Source organism: Hipposideros armiger, unplaced genomic scaffold (genome assembly GCF_001890085.2).
Source record: "Hipposideros armiger isolate ML-2016 unplaced genomic scaffold, ASM189008v1 scaffold_67, whole genome shotgun sequence".
NCBI lineage: Eukaryota > Metazoa > Chordata > Mammalia > Chiroptera > Hipposideridae > Hipposideros > Hipposideros armiger.
Window position 1 is genome coordinate 1,607,893 of NW_017731417.1, and position 19,206 is coordinate 1,627,098.

General features: G+C 38.3%; 1 protein-coding gene across 5 annotated transcripts in view; it reads right to left on the reverse strand.

The window, feature by feature from the left end:
* Positions 1-19,206, reverse strand: part of PTPN21 (protein tyrosine phosphatase non-receptor type 21) — a 69,095-nt gene that overhangs the window by 38,872 nt on the left and 11,017 nt on the right. For all 5 annotated transcript variants that reach the window (XR_002123966.1, XM_019642371.1, XM_019642370.1 and 2 more), the window contains one exon: positions 4,478-4,647. Coding sequence is in view for 4 of the 5 variants with exons in the window: in XM_019642371.1 (XP_019497916.1) it covers positions 4,478-4,647 (170 nt within the window). In the remaining variant the exon portion in view is untranslated. The remainder of the gene's footprint in view (positions 1-4,477; positions 4,648-19,206) is intronic.

Sequence of the window (19,206 nt, forward strand, 5' to 3'; positions counted from 1 at the left end):
TAATTATGGATTTTTCTAGTATTTTTATCATATTGGGTTGTTGGAAAAGTCATGACGCATTTTTGCAGTGAAAAACATAGAAAAAAATATGTCATGACTTTTCCAACAACCCAATATTTTTTAAAGTATTTTTATACTAGAGCCCATAGAAAATGGTAAGAGCAAGGACTCTGGAGCCATCCTGCTTGAGTTTAAATCTTGGTTCCACTGCATAATAGCAGTGTGACCTTGGGCAGGTATTTATTTAGCTTTCCTATGTCCTCATCTACAAGATGGAGATAATAATAGTACCTACTTTGTAGGATTTATTGTGAGGGTTAAATGAATTAGTAAGTATAAAGTGCTTGGGATAGTGCTTAACACACAGGAAGAAGCATTAGTGGTTGCTTTTATTATTATCTTTCATTGCATTGTCCCTAAAATCCTTTATACAAAGCAAGCAGGAGATACATATTTTTTAAGCATTTACTGTAAGAAAAAACCAAGAAATTTTACTTCAAAGGTATTATCACATTCCATTAACGAACAATATTTGCTAAAATTTTAATGTTAGTGGGGCTAAGGATGGCTTACAAATATGTCTTTTAAATATTTATTATAAAAGGAACAAATCATTTTTAAAAACGTGGTAATAAAAGGTAACATGCAAACCTGAATTCAAACCTGTTTGTAAACAAAGGAATGAAAGAGACTGTACATCATAATTCTAAAGCAAGCATTCCATAAACTTGCCCAAAAGCAAATATGCTGATTAAAACTACTGGGTTGTCGGAAAAGTCATGACACATTTTTGCATCAAAAAACAGAAAAAAATATGTCATGACTTTTCCAACAACGCAATAAATAAAGGGACGGCTGAGTGGCTCAGTTGGTTAAGAGTTAGCTTAAGAGCGCGAGCTCTGAGCAACAGGGCCACCGGTTCGATTCCCACATAGGCCAGTGACGCTGCGCCCGAGCTGAGCTGTCACTGAGCTGCCAACAGGTGGCAGGATAGCTCAGCTGGTGAAAGCATGTGTCCCTAACAAAAAGACTGCCTGTTCGATGGTGGGCTATGCCCACCTGCAACTAAAAATGAACTCAGCACCTTGAGCAGAGCTGCCACCCAGATGGCTCAATGGATGGTGCGTGCGCTCTTAACAACAAGGCTGCCAGTTCAACTCCCGCATGGGATGGTGGCTACGTCCATCCTCAACTAAGATTGTAACACAGCACCTTGAGCTTAGAGGTCACAAGCTGCCAACGGGTAGCCAGATGGCAACTGGTGCCCTCCACAAGTGAGACTGAAGAACAACAACTTGACTGGTCCACCTCCCCAATTCCCCAATTTAAAAATAAATAAATAAAACCTATAAAAATTTTATCTAAATCTTTATCAACTTATCAATCAACTTTCTAATATAAAATAGTTTTACACAAAAAATATTAATTAAATAATTATAATAGATTAGATGCCTTATTTTTCACAACAGAACACTTAAATAATATGTAAAAAAGTAGTCTTCACCTGTTTTTCTTAGGCTAGTAAGAGAAGGCTAATGTACAGGTATTGGATTTTTCATTTTTTAAGTATTATTATGGAAATTTTGAAACAGATCTACAGAATACATACAATGAACCCCCAAATCCTTATGCAGCCTCACCAATCAGCTGCTGTTTCCTCTATTCTCTCCCCTCCCTCACCCTAAGTGTTTTACAGCAATCCCAGATATATCACAGTACCTACAGTATATATCCCTAAAAGGTAAGCTTACACACACACACACACACACACTTTTAACATACCCAACAAAATGAACAATAATGCCTTAATACTATCCAATACCCAGTCCATGTACAATTTTTGCAATTGCCTCAAAAATGTATTTTTACAGCTTTTTTGAAAATCAGGATCCAAACAAGGTCCACAGATTACATTTGACTGATATTTCTAAATTTCTCTTAATTTTAAAAAAGATGCCTCCTCTTTATTTTCATGTTGCTTACAGACAAACAAAATGAAGTTGTCATGTAGAAATTTCCACATTCTAGATTCATCTGATTGTACTCTCATGGGGTCATTCAACATGTTCATCTATTCTCCCATTGTTTCCTGTGAACTAACTGTTAGATCTCGAGCAGAGTTGTCTAACAGAACAATCTGCAGTGGTAAAACTGGTATACGTCTGTGCTGTCCAATATGGTAGCCATCAGCCACATTTGGCTACTGAGTACTTAAAGTGCGGCTAGTGTGACCGAGGAACTGAGAAAGGCCCCTTAAAGGAACATGACTTAGCTGAGAGGAGGAGCAGTTTTACCCTTTTGCAACATGAATGTGACAGCTAGAACTTCTTTAGAAGTCTGACTATGAGGGTACCTAGCAAATGGAAGAACATGTTGAGTATGGTGGCAGTAAAAGAGAAAGAGCATGGGTCCTTGAAGACGTTGAGGAGCTGTGATATGAGCTCTGCTTGGCTGACCTCTGCATGTCTTTTACAGCAGAAATCAAAGGTATTTAGGGTTTTGTTTTGTTGCCATTATGTATAGCCATATTTAATCCTTACTGATACAACTTTTCTCTCTAGCAGGTTCTCCTACACCTAATCAATCCTACTGGTTGAATCTACCAGGCATTTCCTTCTCAGCTCTTCCTACGGCTAATGCTTTTGTTTAGGCCCACATTCTACACTAATGCCTAGATTATGGCATATACGTTCCTAACTGGTGCCCTGCCTATATCATCTTGCCACCTCTAATCTACCTTCTATGATGGCTGATCTTTGTAAAATGCAAATCTCATCATGCCATTTCATTAAAATTCACAGAAATGTCTCTCCTCCTTGTACCATGACTTCACCACTAGGACATTCCATTTTTAAAATCTCCTCTGTCTTCTCTAGGAAGAATCTGAAACTCCCTGAAAACACCAGTCAATTTCACTATCCCCCTACTTTGCACAAGCTATTCCCTCTAACTAGAAAATTTCTTCTAACGTCAATTGAAAAGTCAGTTCTTTACCCTCTCTTCTGGTCATGCCCCACACCCCACCTTAGAAATCCAGTACTTGAATTAAAGTATTTATTATCATAACATACCATCATTGTTTATTTACATGGACTGTCAGTTCCACCAGACTGTAAGCAACTCCTCCAGGGTATGATTAAAGCATATTTATTTGTGTATTTATCTTCCACGGTAACCAATATAGTTCTTATATCATACCATATTATCTCTTCCATAAATGTTTGAATCAGTGAGTCAGAGTGATCAATTGCCATTTTATCCTCCTGGTTTCTACTTCTCCAATATTTATATCTCAGATCTGTTTTATAGTCAGTGCATGTTTATCCCTACTACCTGATTCTTCTTTGCTACTATCTTTGGTTTTCCACCTTCCAATAATTAGCTGGCAAACTCAGTATTGAAAAAGAATATTTCACAAACACAGGGCAGCACCAGGCTCTTACTATCTGCAGGGCACTGAGTAACATAGTGTACAAAAGGTAAAAGTTAAGAAAACATGGGGTTAAGACCTAAGGCAATGATAAGATATGTACACAAATAACTACAATGAAAGGCTGTGACAACGGCCATCTTATCACAAGTACAAGCAAATTCTAGGACGGTCTGGAGAAGGCAAAGCTCATTCAGCCTGGGGGTTACAGAAGCTTCCCGGAGGAGGTGCCTTCTGAGCAAAAATTCAGATGATGAATAGGATTCCAGTACATAAATAGAAAAGAAAGATCTAGGAAACAAAGATAAAAAGGCATGAGGCATGTTCAGGGCACTGGAAGTAGGCCAGCTTGACTCAAAATTAATGTTCAATAGGACTAAAAAGATAAGGCAGTGATGGATTTCAGAGAACTTTGAAAGACAGGATCAAGAATCCAAATTTTATTCCTTGTTTTTTGTTGTTTTGTCTTCAAGAAAGAAGAAAAAAAAAAAAAAAGAATATTTAGTTCCTCTATCCAGCGCCTTAATATGACCTTGCCTTTCTGCCTTTGTCCCTTTTAAGTGCACCTGACCTTAAACACCTCACCACCTTTCCATCTTCCTCCAACCCGTTCCCCCTCTCACCTGTCTATGGAATATAACTACTGGAGTCAGAGAACCAGAAGAACCCTGCGGGACACTGAAGAATGAACCCAGATTCTGTGACTAATTTCCTGTTAATCCCCTCTCTCGTTTCATTGTTTGAGAGATCAGAAACAAATCAACAAAAACATTAAAGGTGGCATCACTACAAGAAGAGTTCACAGCCAGGGTAAAAACATGTTTCCCCTTAATCATCCCTTTGCGCTGCACCTAGTGAACCCACAGCTCATGCGACATGCAATAAAACGCTCTGACACACCACATACCAGAACCGCCATGTGATATAGTGGCTGAAATGGTGGGGCAGAGGGCAAAGTTTAGCCTTATCTCCGGACTTCAACCTTAGTTTCACTTTTTTAATCTCACTAGATTTTTTCCTAAAAGCAAATGGCGTGGTATTTCTCACCTGGTAATCTCCTGCTGCAGCTGTGAGACAGAAGGCACATAAAAAACCACTCCAAAATAGACGGTCGGTTCCAACGCGTATTTATCCAGCTGCTTCTTTAGGGGTTTCTCCAAATCTACCCACCGGCGCTGGTTTTGCTTGTTGTAGTACCAGAGACTGAAGTAGGTGACCTGGGAAGAGGGAAAGTCACTGAAGGAGGCAGAAACGTACAGAAGGGTTTCTATTCTTGAATTGCTCCATGACCTGCAACCAAGTGACAGCAGTCTCCCATTGCTTCGCTTCTCAGAGAGATAATAGCAAAACCAACAGAAAACAAACAAAAAAAGGGGCAAGATCTATCTATATCTAGATATTTGTATTCAGGAAAAAGAGACGAAAAGTCAATTACTCTTGCAAACTCTTTCTTAAACTCTGCACACACAAAAATGCTTTCATGGCCAAGACATCAGAATGTATAGCGGGTGCTATGAAAATTTGCATACAGTTTTTAACAAAAACTATATATCTACTGAGAAGTTTAGTTTTTAAAGGATTGAAATACTAAATTTACTATAATTAATATTTTATAATAAACATACCTGGGGTTCTACCTACTGAAATTCTGATTAGTGTTAATCCAACCTTTCACTACTCTCAAATTTGGCTTCTATAAATAAATAAGTTTGTGGAAGTATTGTAAATTTTAGTAACATAATGAAATTTCAAAACTGCAACTGTTCTTTGTTCTCCAAAGTTCATTAGATGCAAATTTAAAGCAACTAAAACACTATGGAGGTAAATTCTCTCTCTCTCTCTCTCCCTCTCCCTCTCTCTCTGAGAGAGAGAGAAAAGCTATCCTTAAAGCAGAAAAATAGCTTAAGTGTATTACTTGAAGGTTTTAAAAAATGCCCAGACATTAGCATTTAGATCTCACTTGCCGGGTTTTGAAACTGTTCAGGTAAATCAATACCAGCCCTGGGCTTGGTCATCCTGAAAGGGTATTATTAATACACTTAAGGGTTGAAGAGACAGCCTCAGGCCACTGCTAATATTTACCTCAAAATCAATTTACAGTCAAGGTAATTTTGGAAAAACCACTGCTTTGTTCTAGACGCTGGAGCAACACTATTAAATAGAACTTTCTACGATGATGAAAATGTTCTGTATCTGCACTCTCCAATACAGCAGCCACTAGCTAGCTACGTGTGGCTACGGAGACTCGGAACGTAGCTCATGCAGCTGAGGAACTGCATTTTTAATGTTATTTTATTTTAATTGACTTAATATAAAGAGATGCGGGCATCTAGTGGCTATTGTATTGGATAATATGGCTTTAGAGCAACAATAAAATGAGAAATAATAATACTCAGGCTAGTTTTTTAACCTGAATTTTTAATTTACAGGGGAAAAGTAATTATACAAACTTGCCCTCGATATTCATTTCAAATCTTACAACTTTTTACAAGGGAAGAACTATACCTTTAAAATGAGTCTGTTAATCAACTAAACTTGACAAGAGTGAGGAATATGTCCATTTTCCCTTGATAGCCAACAGCTGGAATAGTACGGAATTCAATCAATTTTGTTGAATGAAAGAATGAATATTTTCTTCTTACTTGCCACCAAGCCATCACATATGAATGGAATGTTCTGAATGTTCACTGTGTACCAGGTTCTGTTCCAAGAACTATAGCAATATCATAGATTAAATCATCACCATAACCTTATGAAATAGATTTTGTGTGTGTGTGTGTGTGTGTGTGTGTGTGTGTGCGCGCGCGCGTGCGTGTGTGCACGCGCGCACGTAAGTGTTAAGCTCTAAAGCCAGTCTTTCTCCCGGTCTACCTCTACCAGGGTTACCTGAAGAGCTTCTTGAGCCCTACAGTGCAATCTTTTGCCTGCTAAAGTTTGAAAACTGCTGCCCTACACCACACTGCTCCTCCAGTGTTATGCAGGAGAGAGCTATATGGATCTATCCTTGAAAAGCTGCATGCAAATCAAATTTCTGAAGATCCAAACTAACTTCAATTCAGCAGAAAGTCTGAGTCCTAGTATTACTGATTTTCTGAAGTTGTGATCATGTTCATAAATGAATTACATGTTATATGCAAGGATAGGATATGTATCACATTTATGGAAAACAGATATTATTCCTTCTTTGTTTTCAACTGCAATTTACAGAAAAGAAAATTCTGATTTAACAGAAAGAACACAGTACTTAAAGTCTGAAGTCCTGGGTTTAATTCCCAACACTGCCACTTGCTAGCTGTGAAGTGGAAACATCAATCAGCCCAACTCAGCTTTCTCAAGTGTAAAATAAGGTAACACCTCCCTCACAACTCCATCGTGAGGAATGAATGCAAAACTTTTTGAGTGCATTTTGACATTGGAAAACTACTATTATATCTTTAAAAGATTAGTTTTACACACTCTCCTAAACACCCACAAAATCAATTACAGATACCTAAAAAAAAAAAACTTTTCTAATTAGTGACATTTATTTGGATTGATTGCAATGCAGTACATTTCTATTACTTGTATTTATGTTTTGTGTTCCATCTTAGAGCTGGACTGAATGTACATGTTTGGTCTATAACATCCATGGTTACGCACTTAGCTCTACAAATATTTATATTTTGCCATAAACGCAGAAGGTTTGCCATCCTTTAGGATCTAAAGCTCTTTTGGTCCTAACAGTAACCAAAATTAAACGGTCTTAAAAAATATACATAGGGCCGGCAGAGTGGCACGATGGTTAAGAACTGGCTTGGGATGCCAGAGGACCCCGGTTTGGATCCCGCATATGAGGGCCAGTGACACTGCCCTCTACAGCTAGATGCTGAACAACAGCTCAACCTGGAGCTGGGCTGCCGTGAGTCGCTGGCGACGGGTAGGCTGCAGCCCCTGTGGCAGTGGGTTGCCATGGACTACTGTATGTAGCCAGCAGCCAGCGTGAGTGGCCAGCAGCCGCAGTGAGCGGACGTCCAGAAGCCGGGGACTGATCTGCCTCGCCCGGGAAGAGTGCAATGATGGTGCCATCTTGGGCCAGTGAAGCAACGTCCTCCACAACTAGACTGAAGAACAAAACGACAGCAACTTGTCTGTTCCCCTTCCCCCAATTCCCCAGCACTGTTCCCATCCCCTCCAATTCCCCAATAAAAATCTTAAAAAAAAAAAATACATAACTTTTCAAAAATTTAAACAGAATTATAAAACTATAGGTTTATTATATAATTAGTGGTTGTACCTTTTGTGAACTGCTCATGATATAAGTACAAGAAAATATCTAATATTTTGCTAGTATTCTAAAAAAGGCACATTCTAAAAGAAATAAACTCTTAAAATGTGCTAAGTTTATTTATTTTAGCAGTGCATATATTAGTCATGCTACATACGGACATAAATCAAATAGAAAAAGAAATACACTTGGGAAATTGCATCCTAGTTTTTTTATGTATTATTATATATACTTTATAAAGGAGTAGCAAGGTCTTTATCTAATTGTACAAACAGCTGGAAGGAATAGATTTAGCAAATTATTTGTTGATTAGCTATTTTAGACGTAGGAGTCTAAGATTTTGGACATTTGAACGTTAACTCATTTTATACTGTAGTAAAGTATTTTCTTTGGTACTTGCCCTTGTGTTCAAGTTCTATCTTAAGAAGTAGTTAAGGCTAGCCAAAACCAAGTTTATATTTTAGTAAATACTTCCAAGGAAGTGTCATATTTCAAAAGTTGCTGCTAGAAATGTTTATATACACGTGTGTAATTAAAATCTCATAATATTATATAACCCTTGGATTCAATGCTTTCTTAGAATTTCTACATATACATAATCAAATAACACCTGATTCCATGAGATTATTTGACTATAATATGATTTGTTTCTAAGATAGGTAGGTCGAGTTGGAGCAACAAAATGTTGTGATTAAATTCTCATCAGGTATAGGATTTTCTATATGTCCATTTTGGATGATTTGTCTGGGATCACAATCTTGAGAATCTGGATAAGTTAAAACCCATCCAAAAAAGCAAAGGTCGGGGGTGGGGGGCAATCAAAGACGAGAGAACAAAATATCCAGAATAGATAAATCCAGAGCAATGGGAAGCAGACTGGTGGCTGGGAGGCATGGAGTGGGGGCTGGACGGGATGGGGAGTAACTGCGTAATGGGTGCAGGGTTTCCTTTTAGGGTAATGAACATGTTTTGGAACTAGTCAGAGAAGGTATTGTGAATGTACTAAATCACTGAATAGTTTACTTTAAATGATTAATTTTGTTATGTGAATATTTTCTCAAAAAAGATATTTAAAAGATCAGAAACACTCATAATTAAAATCAAGTACAGAACTTTAAAGTTTTATTTTTAAATGTTTAAATAGATGAAATTCAGTTTGTTTGAACCAGTCTAAGGAAAAAAAATGAGCCCTAAATAGATGAGCTTAGCCACAAGTTAATTATATTTTCTATTTTCTCATATCTATACTTAGGTCAATATTTTGTACAGTTTGACAATTATCTGGCAACCCCAACTGCCTAAACATAACTGAATAACAAAGAATCAGCAAAAATGTGTTTGAATGATGAATAATACATGTCAAAGTCAATTTAGTTATAAAGTATACAGCCCTGACAAAGAAGACTTTCTCCTGTCTCTTTTATGAACCTTTAAAATTTCATGCATACTTTTAACGGGTTTAGTGATTTGGTTATCCTATTCAAAGAAGATTTTAAAATGACAAATGCCAGGAAAGGGGCTTTCCAAATAGCACGTTGGCCGCAGTAGGAAGTGATGGGTAATATTTTTTCAGCAAGAGAGAGCACATGCATATAAACAAAACCCTTTAAAAAGAAGCTATAAAGAATTTCAAAGACACAGTAGTCTGGAGTTATTTATCAAAGAAACAAATAACTCTAAACACTAATTAGTCATGTATTTAACAACCGCCACTGTCGCTAATAATTAGTCAGTGTCCGTTTGTTTAAGACGAATAGAGAAAGTTTATAAATCTTTCCAAAGACTGTCATTAAAAATAGTTGCCTGGACAAAAGAGTAACTCTTGGTTATTAGGCAAAGTATTGAAGATTCACTTCCTCACTGCGTCCTCAGTTTCTTCAGAGGGAAAATAACAACACGTAACCTGCCTTCATCAGAAAGTTGTATGGAAGTACTTTGTAATTTCTCATTGTGCTGATAAAACGTAGAAACACTCTTATCAAATTAGCTTAGAGTACATAAATTTAGCAGATAGGATCTCTTGAGGTGTGACTGAAAAAACAGAACAAAATCAGTCAAGCATGCTGCTTCCTTGAAAATGTAACTTCAAATAAGAGTCAAACTAATGTCTTTCTTTATTTAAAGTTAGGCTATACCAGGGCCTTTTATTTCTTTTTTAAAAGAAATACAAAAACCTTCGTACAGACAGGCCCCTTGTGTGCCTTAAATTTCAACTATTCCAGTCATTATTTGGTGTAGGCGAGTTTCCCAGAATCATGTGTCTTCTCTTCCTTGAATCCAAATCTTCTGGGTTATGTATGTCCTGTACTGTTTATGAGCTTCAGTTTAATTATAGTAAAAAAAAAAAAAACTTCCCATAAACCAGCCTTTAACTATTGGCTTTCAGATCAAGCCTCTCACCACTCCTTATCTAACGTCCCAGTACCTTTCCCAGTAAGAATCCATGTGGCTTCTCTTTCACCACAGCTACATCTACTCTCACTGGTGACCAAAGCAAGCTGACTGGACCCGTGGGAAACTCATTCCAACAGAAGCCTCTAAATAACGGAATCTTCTAGCATTCTCTAGATCAATTCCTGATGATCACACAATAGATTTTTGTGAAACTTCTTCACTATCAGATACTTTTACATTCAGCATTTCTTTCCTATTTTGTTCTGAACAAACACTATCAGTAGTTATTCAATGAGTTCTTCATAGATGTTTAAAATTTTACTAGCTCCTCTCCTAAAATGGATGGTACAGATAACTGCCTGCTACATAAACTACAGTAAAAACAAAAGTTACATGATTACAAAACTTGGCTTCTTTTCAGACCCAATATGGCTGACTTATTCTAAATGAACTAACATTTAACCAGAGAACAAAGTGACTTGGTAATTAAGCTTTTTGTTCAGAGGAAAAGACAGTTTACAATTTTTTGAGCTTGGGTAAAAGGTGTGTCCCAAATCACAGTCCTGTAAAGAGACACCAGCTATTATAAACAAGTCCAAATCCTGTCAGAATGCAAACCCTTTCCTAATCCCCAACTCATTTCTGGTCTAATTATTTTGTCTTTTTAGTTTTACTATTTTTAAAGCAGAGCAGAGGAACACACAAATTAAGCCACTGATGCACTGACTTTGATAAAAGTTAATCCCATATAAAATTGCAACTATAATTTTATCCTGATACTTTTCTTAGACTAAGCAGAAGTTGGAAGGCTTTTCATCAGGAAAGAGATGAGAGCAGATAGCACTAGATAAAGCCTATCCCAGGCAGAGATCATCTAACAAGGGTAGTTAACAAGTATTAACCTAATTCAAGCCCAGAGCTTACCTCTACACTGAGTCTGCCATAAATAATGAAGCATTGTACTTCTTCCTTTTAACAGATAGTATTGGTGGTCATGTTGCCTCAAGGCAGACAGTATTTTTTTACTTTTCTGTTTAATTTTAATCCATTTTCTTCTAGCCTTGGTCAGACAGAATATTATCTATTTTACTCTCAAGGTGATAATATACAATACCCCCATACCATAGCACATATGAGGACTCAAGAAGATAACAATCAAAAGTACATCCTCATCTAATTTTACTGAAAGTTTTATTGAACTAATTTAGGCCAAGTAATTGAAATCCTCAAATGACCAGATTTTTCTGCTGTTGTAACTTTTCACTTTTAGGAAAAAGAGTCAAATGACAAGCCAATTTTAGGGATTTATTGACAGAAAGTCCAAGGCATGAATTGGGATCACTATCTACATAGGTGACTGCTCTTATCTTTTCTATTTACTTGCCTAGACAATAAAATGCTACGAAGAATGCAATGATCCCAAAACACAGCAATATCATTATTAAAATATATTATACTGTACTTTCTAAGAAAAATGGCCTGATGCATCTATTCATTCAATGAATATTGACTGAACACCTACTATGTGTCAAATGTGGTTGGGTGATAGGGATACAACATTGAAGAAAATAACACAATTCCTGCCCTCAGATAGCTTACATTCCAGTAGCAAGAGAAAGACAAGCAAAATATACGGGAGACAGGATACTGCTAACTGTTATAAGAAAGATATTCAGTGACAAGATTAAAACAATATTGACATGTCTTCGAAGACTAAGCTAGAATGTACAACATTTTGCTACCCCCAAATTATAGAAATAATTGAGATGTTACTGCACACAATTTCAGTCCAGGCAAAGACTGATGTGCTCTATTTTGTACATAACAGGTCATTTCGTTTGGGATCCACATAACTGGGGGTAAACCAAGCATCCCATTCTTCAATCCTTTTAGTTAACTAGTTTGTTATATTACAGGGCTATTTCTTATATTCCATTTTAACAAAGAAATCAGATAGATTTCTCTTTATTTAAATCTAAACTTGGGCCTTTTGGGGCTGGCTTATTAGCTTAATTCACAAATGCCTCTGTTTTAGAGCAACGGATAAATAATAAATGTTCTCCTTTTATTGAGAAGAGAGTAAAAAGACAGATAACCTCAGCCTAATTTGGCCTATATTCCAGTTTTCATATTTCAATTAATTCACAGGGGAAATTTTTTTCCTGTTTTCTTCAACTCAAGTCTTAGTTATCCCATTTACCTCGTCTTACCAAAGACATCGGGTCATGTGAGCAGTCTTTTTATAAGGTGTAACTGCACAATGTAAAAATGAAAAGAAGAATTGAAATGCATCTATTTAGGAATCGCGGCATATTTTTCTGACACTCATTTTTGTCAGGTTAAAATTACAGCTGTTTCGTCTTACACATAACTGGTTGTGATATGATAACCGTGGAGGGTCATAAAGAGAGAAAGGAAATTAAAAAGAGGATTTTAGAACTACAAATGAATATGGGCCTTAATACATTTTAAGAAAGAATCCAGTCAGAGTTAATTTCTATTGCCTGAAAGAGTATTATCCAAGTTTCCACTGCCTTAAAAAAAAAACAAAAAATACAGCAGCTGCACTGTTCTTAAATTGGTATTACCATGAAGGCCTGAGGATTATAAAATCAAGGAAATTACTTTTGTGGTTAAAATACTAACAGATACACGTGAAGAAACTCCTACACTTCTGTTATGAAAAGCTACACTTGTTTTCTTCATGAATTAAAGCTTGCAAATCATGGTTTCATCACACATAAAATAACTCTTTTCTCCACATATTTACAAGATGGTTTTCTAGTTACAGCAAATACTTCTTTCATGTACACAAATGCTCCAAGGAAACAGTAAAGCTGTTTCTTTTTTTGAATATAAAAAAGCTATTTTCCCCTTTTTATTAATAACATAAAGTTCCATTTAACAAAGGGCACACTTACAGTTTTAATAGATTTCCTTTTAAACTGTGTTCCTTACCGAGAACCAAGTCATGGGGCGGGTACAGGACTCAAACATACACTCAAGATTTCTTAATTTCTTAAATACCATCATACCAGTCACATTTTGTTCCAAGAAGTACAACTTAAAAATACAGAAGACAAAGTATTTTCATTATATTTAAAAGTAGAATAGGCATAACTAGCCATAAATATGCACGTGCTACCAAGGATAATAGGAATTGTCCTCTATTCATTATTGTATATCTAAATACCCTATATTCAAGAAATATAATAAAAATCTCACTGAAAAAACAAAGATTAAACAATAGAATCATGACCTGCACAATAGGAATTAAATATGGAACAATTTATAGTGTCCTGTCCCCATGCCCATAATTCACAGATGGCTGCGTGGAGCCACTTCGGTGGCATGAACTGCTGTAACAGGTGGAAATAGACCTGTGTGCACAGCAGGTAAATCGCAGTGATCCCGCCCCACCAAGCGGGGCAGCAAGAACTTCAATGGGCTCACTGGTTCGCCCAAGTTTTCCTGTTTGGGTGCAGATTCTGACTCTAGAAGCCCCCAAGTTCATCCAACAGCAGTGCAAGCAGATATTGCTTTGGGAAATCTCTCAGCAGGGAACTCTCCTGGGCTGTATTTCATCAGCCTGGTACTTCCCGCTCTGCCAGAGAACAAGCTCCCAAAAGGCTGCCTATCAAAGAACTCTGCCCTCAGTGCTTGAGGCACTCCCAACCGTGTTTTGCTGGCCTGGTCATGATTCACGTTCCTTCTCAGGCTTATCTTTCTTTGCCTGATGTGACTTCAAAAACATATTTTAAGCAAGATAGTAAATTGTAGTAATTAAAATAAATGGTAGCACATATCTCAAGAGTCCTTAATCTCCATCAGATTTGAGAGGCTACAATGTACCAGGTTGTCCTTAAGAGCACCAGATCCATGGCGGGACAGCTGTCACTGGCCTAGGGTCACATACTGGGAAGAAAGATGCCAACCAAGGAGCCAGAGAACTACTCCAGTTAAGGCTTCTGCCATGTAACCATGAGCAAGGTACTTAGCACCTCTCAGTTTACCCATCTGTAATATGGAGATGAGTATAATAGTGCCTCACTCACAGGATTGTTGAGGATCAAAAGAAGCAAAAACATTTAAAGCACTGAGAAGAGTGTGTCACATGCAATAAGTGCTCTTATTATCATAGTTTTCAAGTCTCCGTAAATAGTATAAAGTTTCATATTACCTCTTCATTAGTACACGAAATTCTACACCCAAATTCTTCCTTCACTAACAGGGTTCTGTCTTTGGTAACTTCTCCTTTTCTTTCTCTTTTCCTTTTAAAATAAACTATTAGGAAATACCAACACTTGGATTGCTTTTCTTTAGGAAAATCGCGATGGCTCAGTGGAAAATCAGTGTGTTGTTGAGGAAGAAGTGCTAAACCTGGGAGAGCTGAATTCTAGTTGGGGGGCTGTCACTGACTGGCTGCCCCAGTCATGCCTGAGGTGACAGCAGTGCACAGCAAAGTCTGCATTTTGGTGGGGGGGTGAGAGATATCATACATATGACAATATATCATTTTAGATATATTCTTCATGATTAAGCATGCTTCATTTTTCTTTCTGTTATCATAGTGTAATATAAAGTGTATAAGTGTTCTTATCCTTAAAGCACTATTCACACGTAAATTTGACTTCAAAGCAGGTGCCAGTAATAAAATACAGACAACTCAAATATGCTCTTGTCCAAATATTATCTATAAATGCAAAATATGTGTGAATGAGAATTAAGTTATTTTCTAGATAATTCACACCAAACTCTAGGAAAAAGAAAGGATGTTACAGAGACTATCTTAATTCCCAGTGCTGTAGCTCTGATTTAATTGGCTGACTTAATAACAACACCTCGGAAGGAGACTAGACTTCCGGTGGTAAGCACACAACAGAGTATACAGATGTCATTTTATAAAGTTGTACATCTGAAATTTATACAATGTTATTAACCAATGTCACCCCCAATAATGTTTAATAAAAATTAAAGTAACACCTCAAGTCACTTTTCTCCAATTCATTTTTTCTCAGTAAATTATTCCACCTGAAGAACAAATTCACATGATGAAAAAGAAAATGGAAATGACTAGAGAAAAATAACTCCACACTAAAAAAAACAACATGGCTGCCAGTTAAGAAGTGCCCTACATCAGGACCTCGCCTTGGTGTAGACACTGCCCTGCTTTGGTGTACTCTATCACTGAGATGGTGGGAGAGGAAGTCAGTTACACTCAGGATTAAATTAAACACATCTACAAGCATCCAGCACAGTGCCTGGCAATATGGTCAGTACCCAATGAATAGCTGTCATTCTTACTATCACATGCAACCACATCACATATGAAAGAAACCAAACCCAGAGAAGTTAAATTGGTTTCTGTCAGTCACACAAGTAGTGTGAGGGACTTGAACCCACGTTCTTCTGGCGCCAAAACTCTACCTTGTTGCCTACAAATCCCACTTTGCCAACTGCAGTTGAATTTCATGGTACAGGGCTCAATCTGCCGAAAATTCACTTAACATCGAAATTACTCAAGTCAAAGTCTGAGACGATTAAATAATTGTAACAGGACTCAGCAAAGACAAGTTGGTTTTATATTCACAAAGAAAATAAGTTGCTGCCGCCCAGCATGAAATTACTTGTGGTATTTTCTTACCCTGTTCAGTTTAATCTTGTTCAAAAATAACACAATTAACTCTGTCCTATTTATACTGCACACTTAGTGATCTTGTGTGGGTAATCTACTATACAAAGTGGCACAAACCCTTGATTGCAAAGTTATTTCCACTACGTGCTGCTACTTCTCATACAAATTTGTGACATGCATAGTTTCTTCTAGTGAAATTACCATCTTAAGCCAATTCTTAAAAATTTAAATTGTCTCTTGCCCACCTTGCAAGATAACAGGTGAAAAATTTGAGAAGCCAGACACTAAGGAGAACAAACCTGAAGCCAAGCAGGCTGATGCTGTGACAAGGTTAAAAAGGGGACCCTCCAGGCCAAAACGCCTAAGGAGGGGATGCCCCACTGCAGGTGAACCCCTGTGCTGGTCAGAGGAACCGAGAGGTGTTCCCAATCGGCCATGTACAAGAGGAAGTATTCAGCAGCTGAATCCAGGATTGAAAAGAAAAAGATGGAGAACGTTCTTGTCACTGTTACAAAGCCAGTTGGAGGCGACAAGAATGGTGGCACCGAGTGGTTCAACTTCACAAAGTGCCTAGATACTATCCTGCTGAAGACGTGCCTCGAACGCTACTGAGCCATGGTAAGAAATCCTTCAGTTAGCAGGTAAGAAAACCTGGGGCAGCATCACTCCCAGGACCATTCTGGTCATCCTCACTGGGCGCCACAGAGGCAAGAGGCTGGTTTTCCTAAGCAGCTGAGCAGCGGCTTGCGCCTTGTGACCGGACCTCTGTCCCTCAATGGAGTTCCTCTGCGTAGAACACACCAGAAATCTGTCATCGCCACCTCCACCAAAATTGATATCAGTGGTGTGAAAATCCACAGACATCTCAGGGATGCTTCAAGAAGCCACACAAGCCCAGACACCAGGAGGGCAAGATCACCGACAGAGAAAGAAATACAAGATTACAGAGCAGTGCAAAGTTGATCAGAAAGCCTTGGGCTCACAAATTCTGCAAAAATCAAAGCTGCTCCTCAGCTCCGGGGCCACCTCCGCTCTGTGCTTATCTCACAAATGGGGACTTTATCCTCACAAATTGGTGTTCCAAATTTATTACGAAGGACCTAATTAAATGCCTGATCTGTGAAAAAAAATTGTTTTAATTGACTCTGGGTATCCCATTAGTTCATTACATGATAAATCTAAGTGACGTTTATTTATGAACAAACTGCTTGGAGAACCAAATAGGAAAATATTTGCTAAAGCAGCTGTTGTGTATCAGTTTGATATGATTTCAAATCCACTTGTTTATGACAAAAAATGAAGTGATTTGTAAGAATGAAGTTGTTTTGATCGAACAATGACGCTGTTTTTATAAGCAAAGTTGTTTTGACATGAGAGTGAGGTGAGCGGTGTCAGGACATCCTCATCTCATCTGTTGTGGCTGACAAGCACTCAGTAGGTCAGCTGCTGAGGGGTGCCGCTGGGGCTTACCAACAAGAACGAACATATGAATAAACAACTATGGCAAGGGGGCATTTGGGTTATAAATGTTTGTGAGTTTGTGAGGACTATTAGAGAGTGTTCGTTCTGGGTGAGGCTACCCTTTGCTGATCTAAAGAGCTCTCCAAAGACCTTTGGGGCATTAACTCCTGCCATGCAAAGGTGATACTTACCAGCAGTGGCGAAAGTCAAATATGGTGCAGGGGCCCCACAGAGAAGACCTTGCCCATCAACACTGCGCTTTCGTTCCCCAGCAACGTGTTCTACCAACAAGGGACTTTTACTGTTGCGCTGACAGCTGGGCATTGGCTCTTGGTTGGCCAAGCTGCGTACCAACTCCTAAGAGGTACACCTCAACTAAATTTAGACTTTATTCCTTTCATCTCCCCTTGCCTGGAAGAACAGTATTATTAATCTATCATTGCTTTGGAGTATGTTAGTTCTTTATTGGCTTACTAAGAGACATTATTCTGTATGCTACTGGCTTGTGAAATTCCCACAGGGAATCTGTGCTAAATAAATTGCTGGCAGACAGACTCGGTCTCGGAGCATAAGTGTGCCCCCCACAAATTAAGACGCCAGCACGTTGTTAAGAAAGTGTTATGAGCAAAGGCCTGGTTAACAGAAAAGAAAATGTTCAGGTAGAGTGTGTATCCGACAAGAAGGATGAAGCATGAGAGGCTCAGCAACTGGCCAGGGAATTTGCTTAATGCATAAAGGAAGCATGAGTCATCCATTCATTCACTGAAGAACTGTCACACACCTACTGCTCGGTGGGCACAAAGGTGCTGTCTGGTAGGGAAGACAGGCGTGGAGCTGCCATCAGAGGTGCAATGAAAGAAACCCAATCAAAACCTCCTCCCTCTCCTCCTTGAAAGGAGCTTTTTTCCTTAACAGAGAGTTGTCCCAGTGAGGAAATGAATACCCCAGATGGTCTTTCTTGAGATCTGAAGATAAAAGCCAAAAAGGGCCTGGGAGGGGGGAGGGGGGAAGAGGGGGAAGGGAGGAAAGAGTACACTTCAGAGGCAAGTTATTTTCTTCAGAATATGAAGGTCTTGAACTGCTCACAAATATTCCATCCGACCAGTACCTTCATTCTCAAGAAAGATTAGGGAAGAGTCTGTTAAGCTGAGAAAAGGGGACAGACTGCCTCATCCAAGAGGCTTCTAGGCCCACAGCCTCAGCTCACAGATAGAATGGGGAAGGGAGTATCCACGAGCTGCCTGAAATTGTACACAAAACTCTCCATTTCCATCAGATTCTCAAAAGGGGTCCGTGACCCCTCTAAAAGTCAAAGGTCAAGCACAAGTCTGACAGCTACAAACTCAAATTCTGGTGCTTTTGCTTATTAGCTGTGTGATCACCCAGATTAGTGGAGCAGATCACCCAATTTTTCAGAACTTCGGTTTCCTCATTCTAAAATGGGAAAGATAATGCCTGCCTCACTGTGCAGATTAAGCAAGATAAGGCATGTTAAGCTTCCAGCACGATAACCTTCACCCACCCAGGAGGGGGACAGCAGCAAGACGGTCAGGCTTCTAGTATTATAAAGAATGAAATCTGAAACCATACACACCATGGACAATGACAGAATTTAGAGCCCCCAAAACACCATCGGTTCCCTATGTCTGCCATTTTGTAACTCAACTCACAAACCTCCTCCTATGAGCAGATTCACGCTTAATTCCATATGGTCGTGAGACTATACGGTCGTGGCAGATTGTTGGTGAGAGGACTCAAGGACATCTTCAATATTTCATAGGTGAAAAATCCAATACTGGGAGACTAACATCTCAGACTGTTACCCTTACATTTATGAGAAATGAGGTGAAGTTTGAATAATGCTGTTTCTTCAAGTATACAGGTTTCCAAATTCTGTAATAACTTGTATGATGATATAGTAGTTATACTAAAATGCATTCTCTCCACGATTATAATGTATAATTCCTCTACTTCTTTATATGGCTGGTCCTTCATTATCTAGGCCAAATGAGGAAAAGTAAC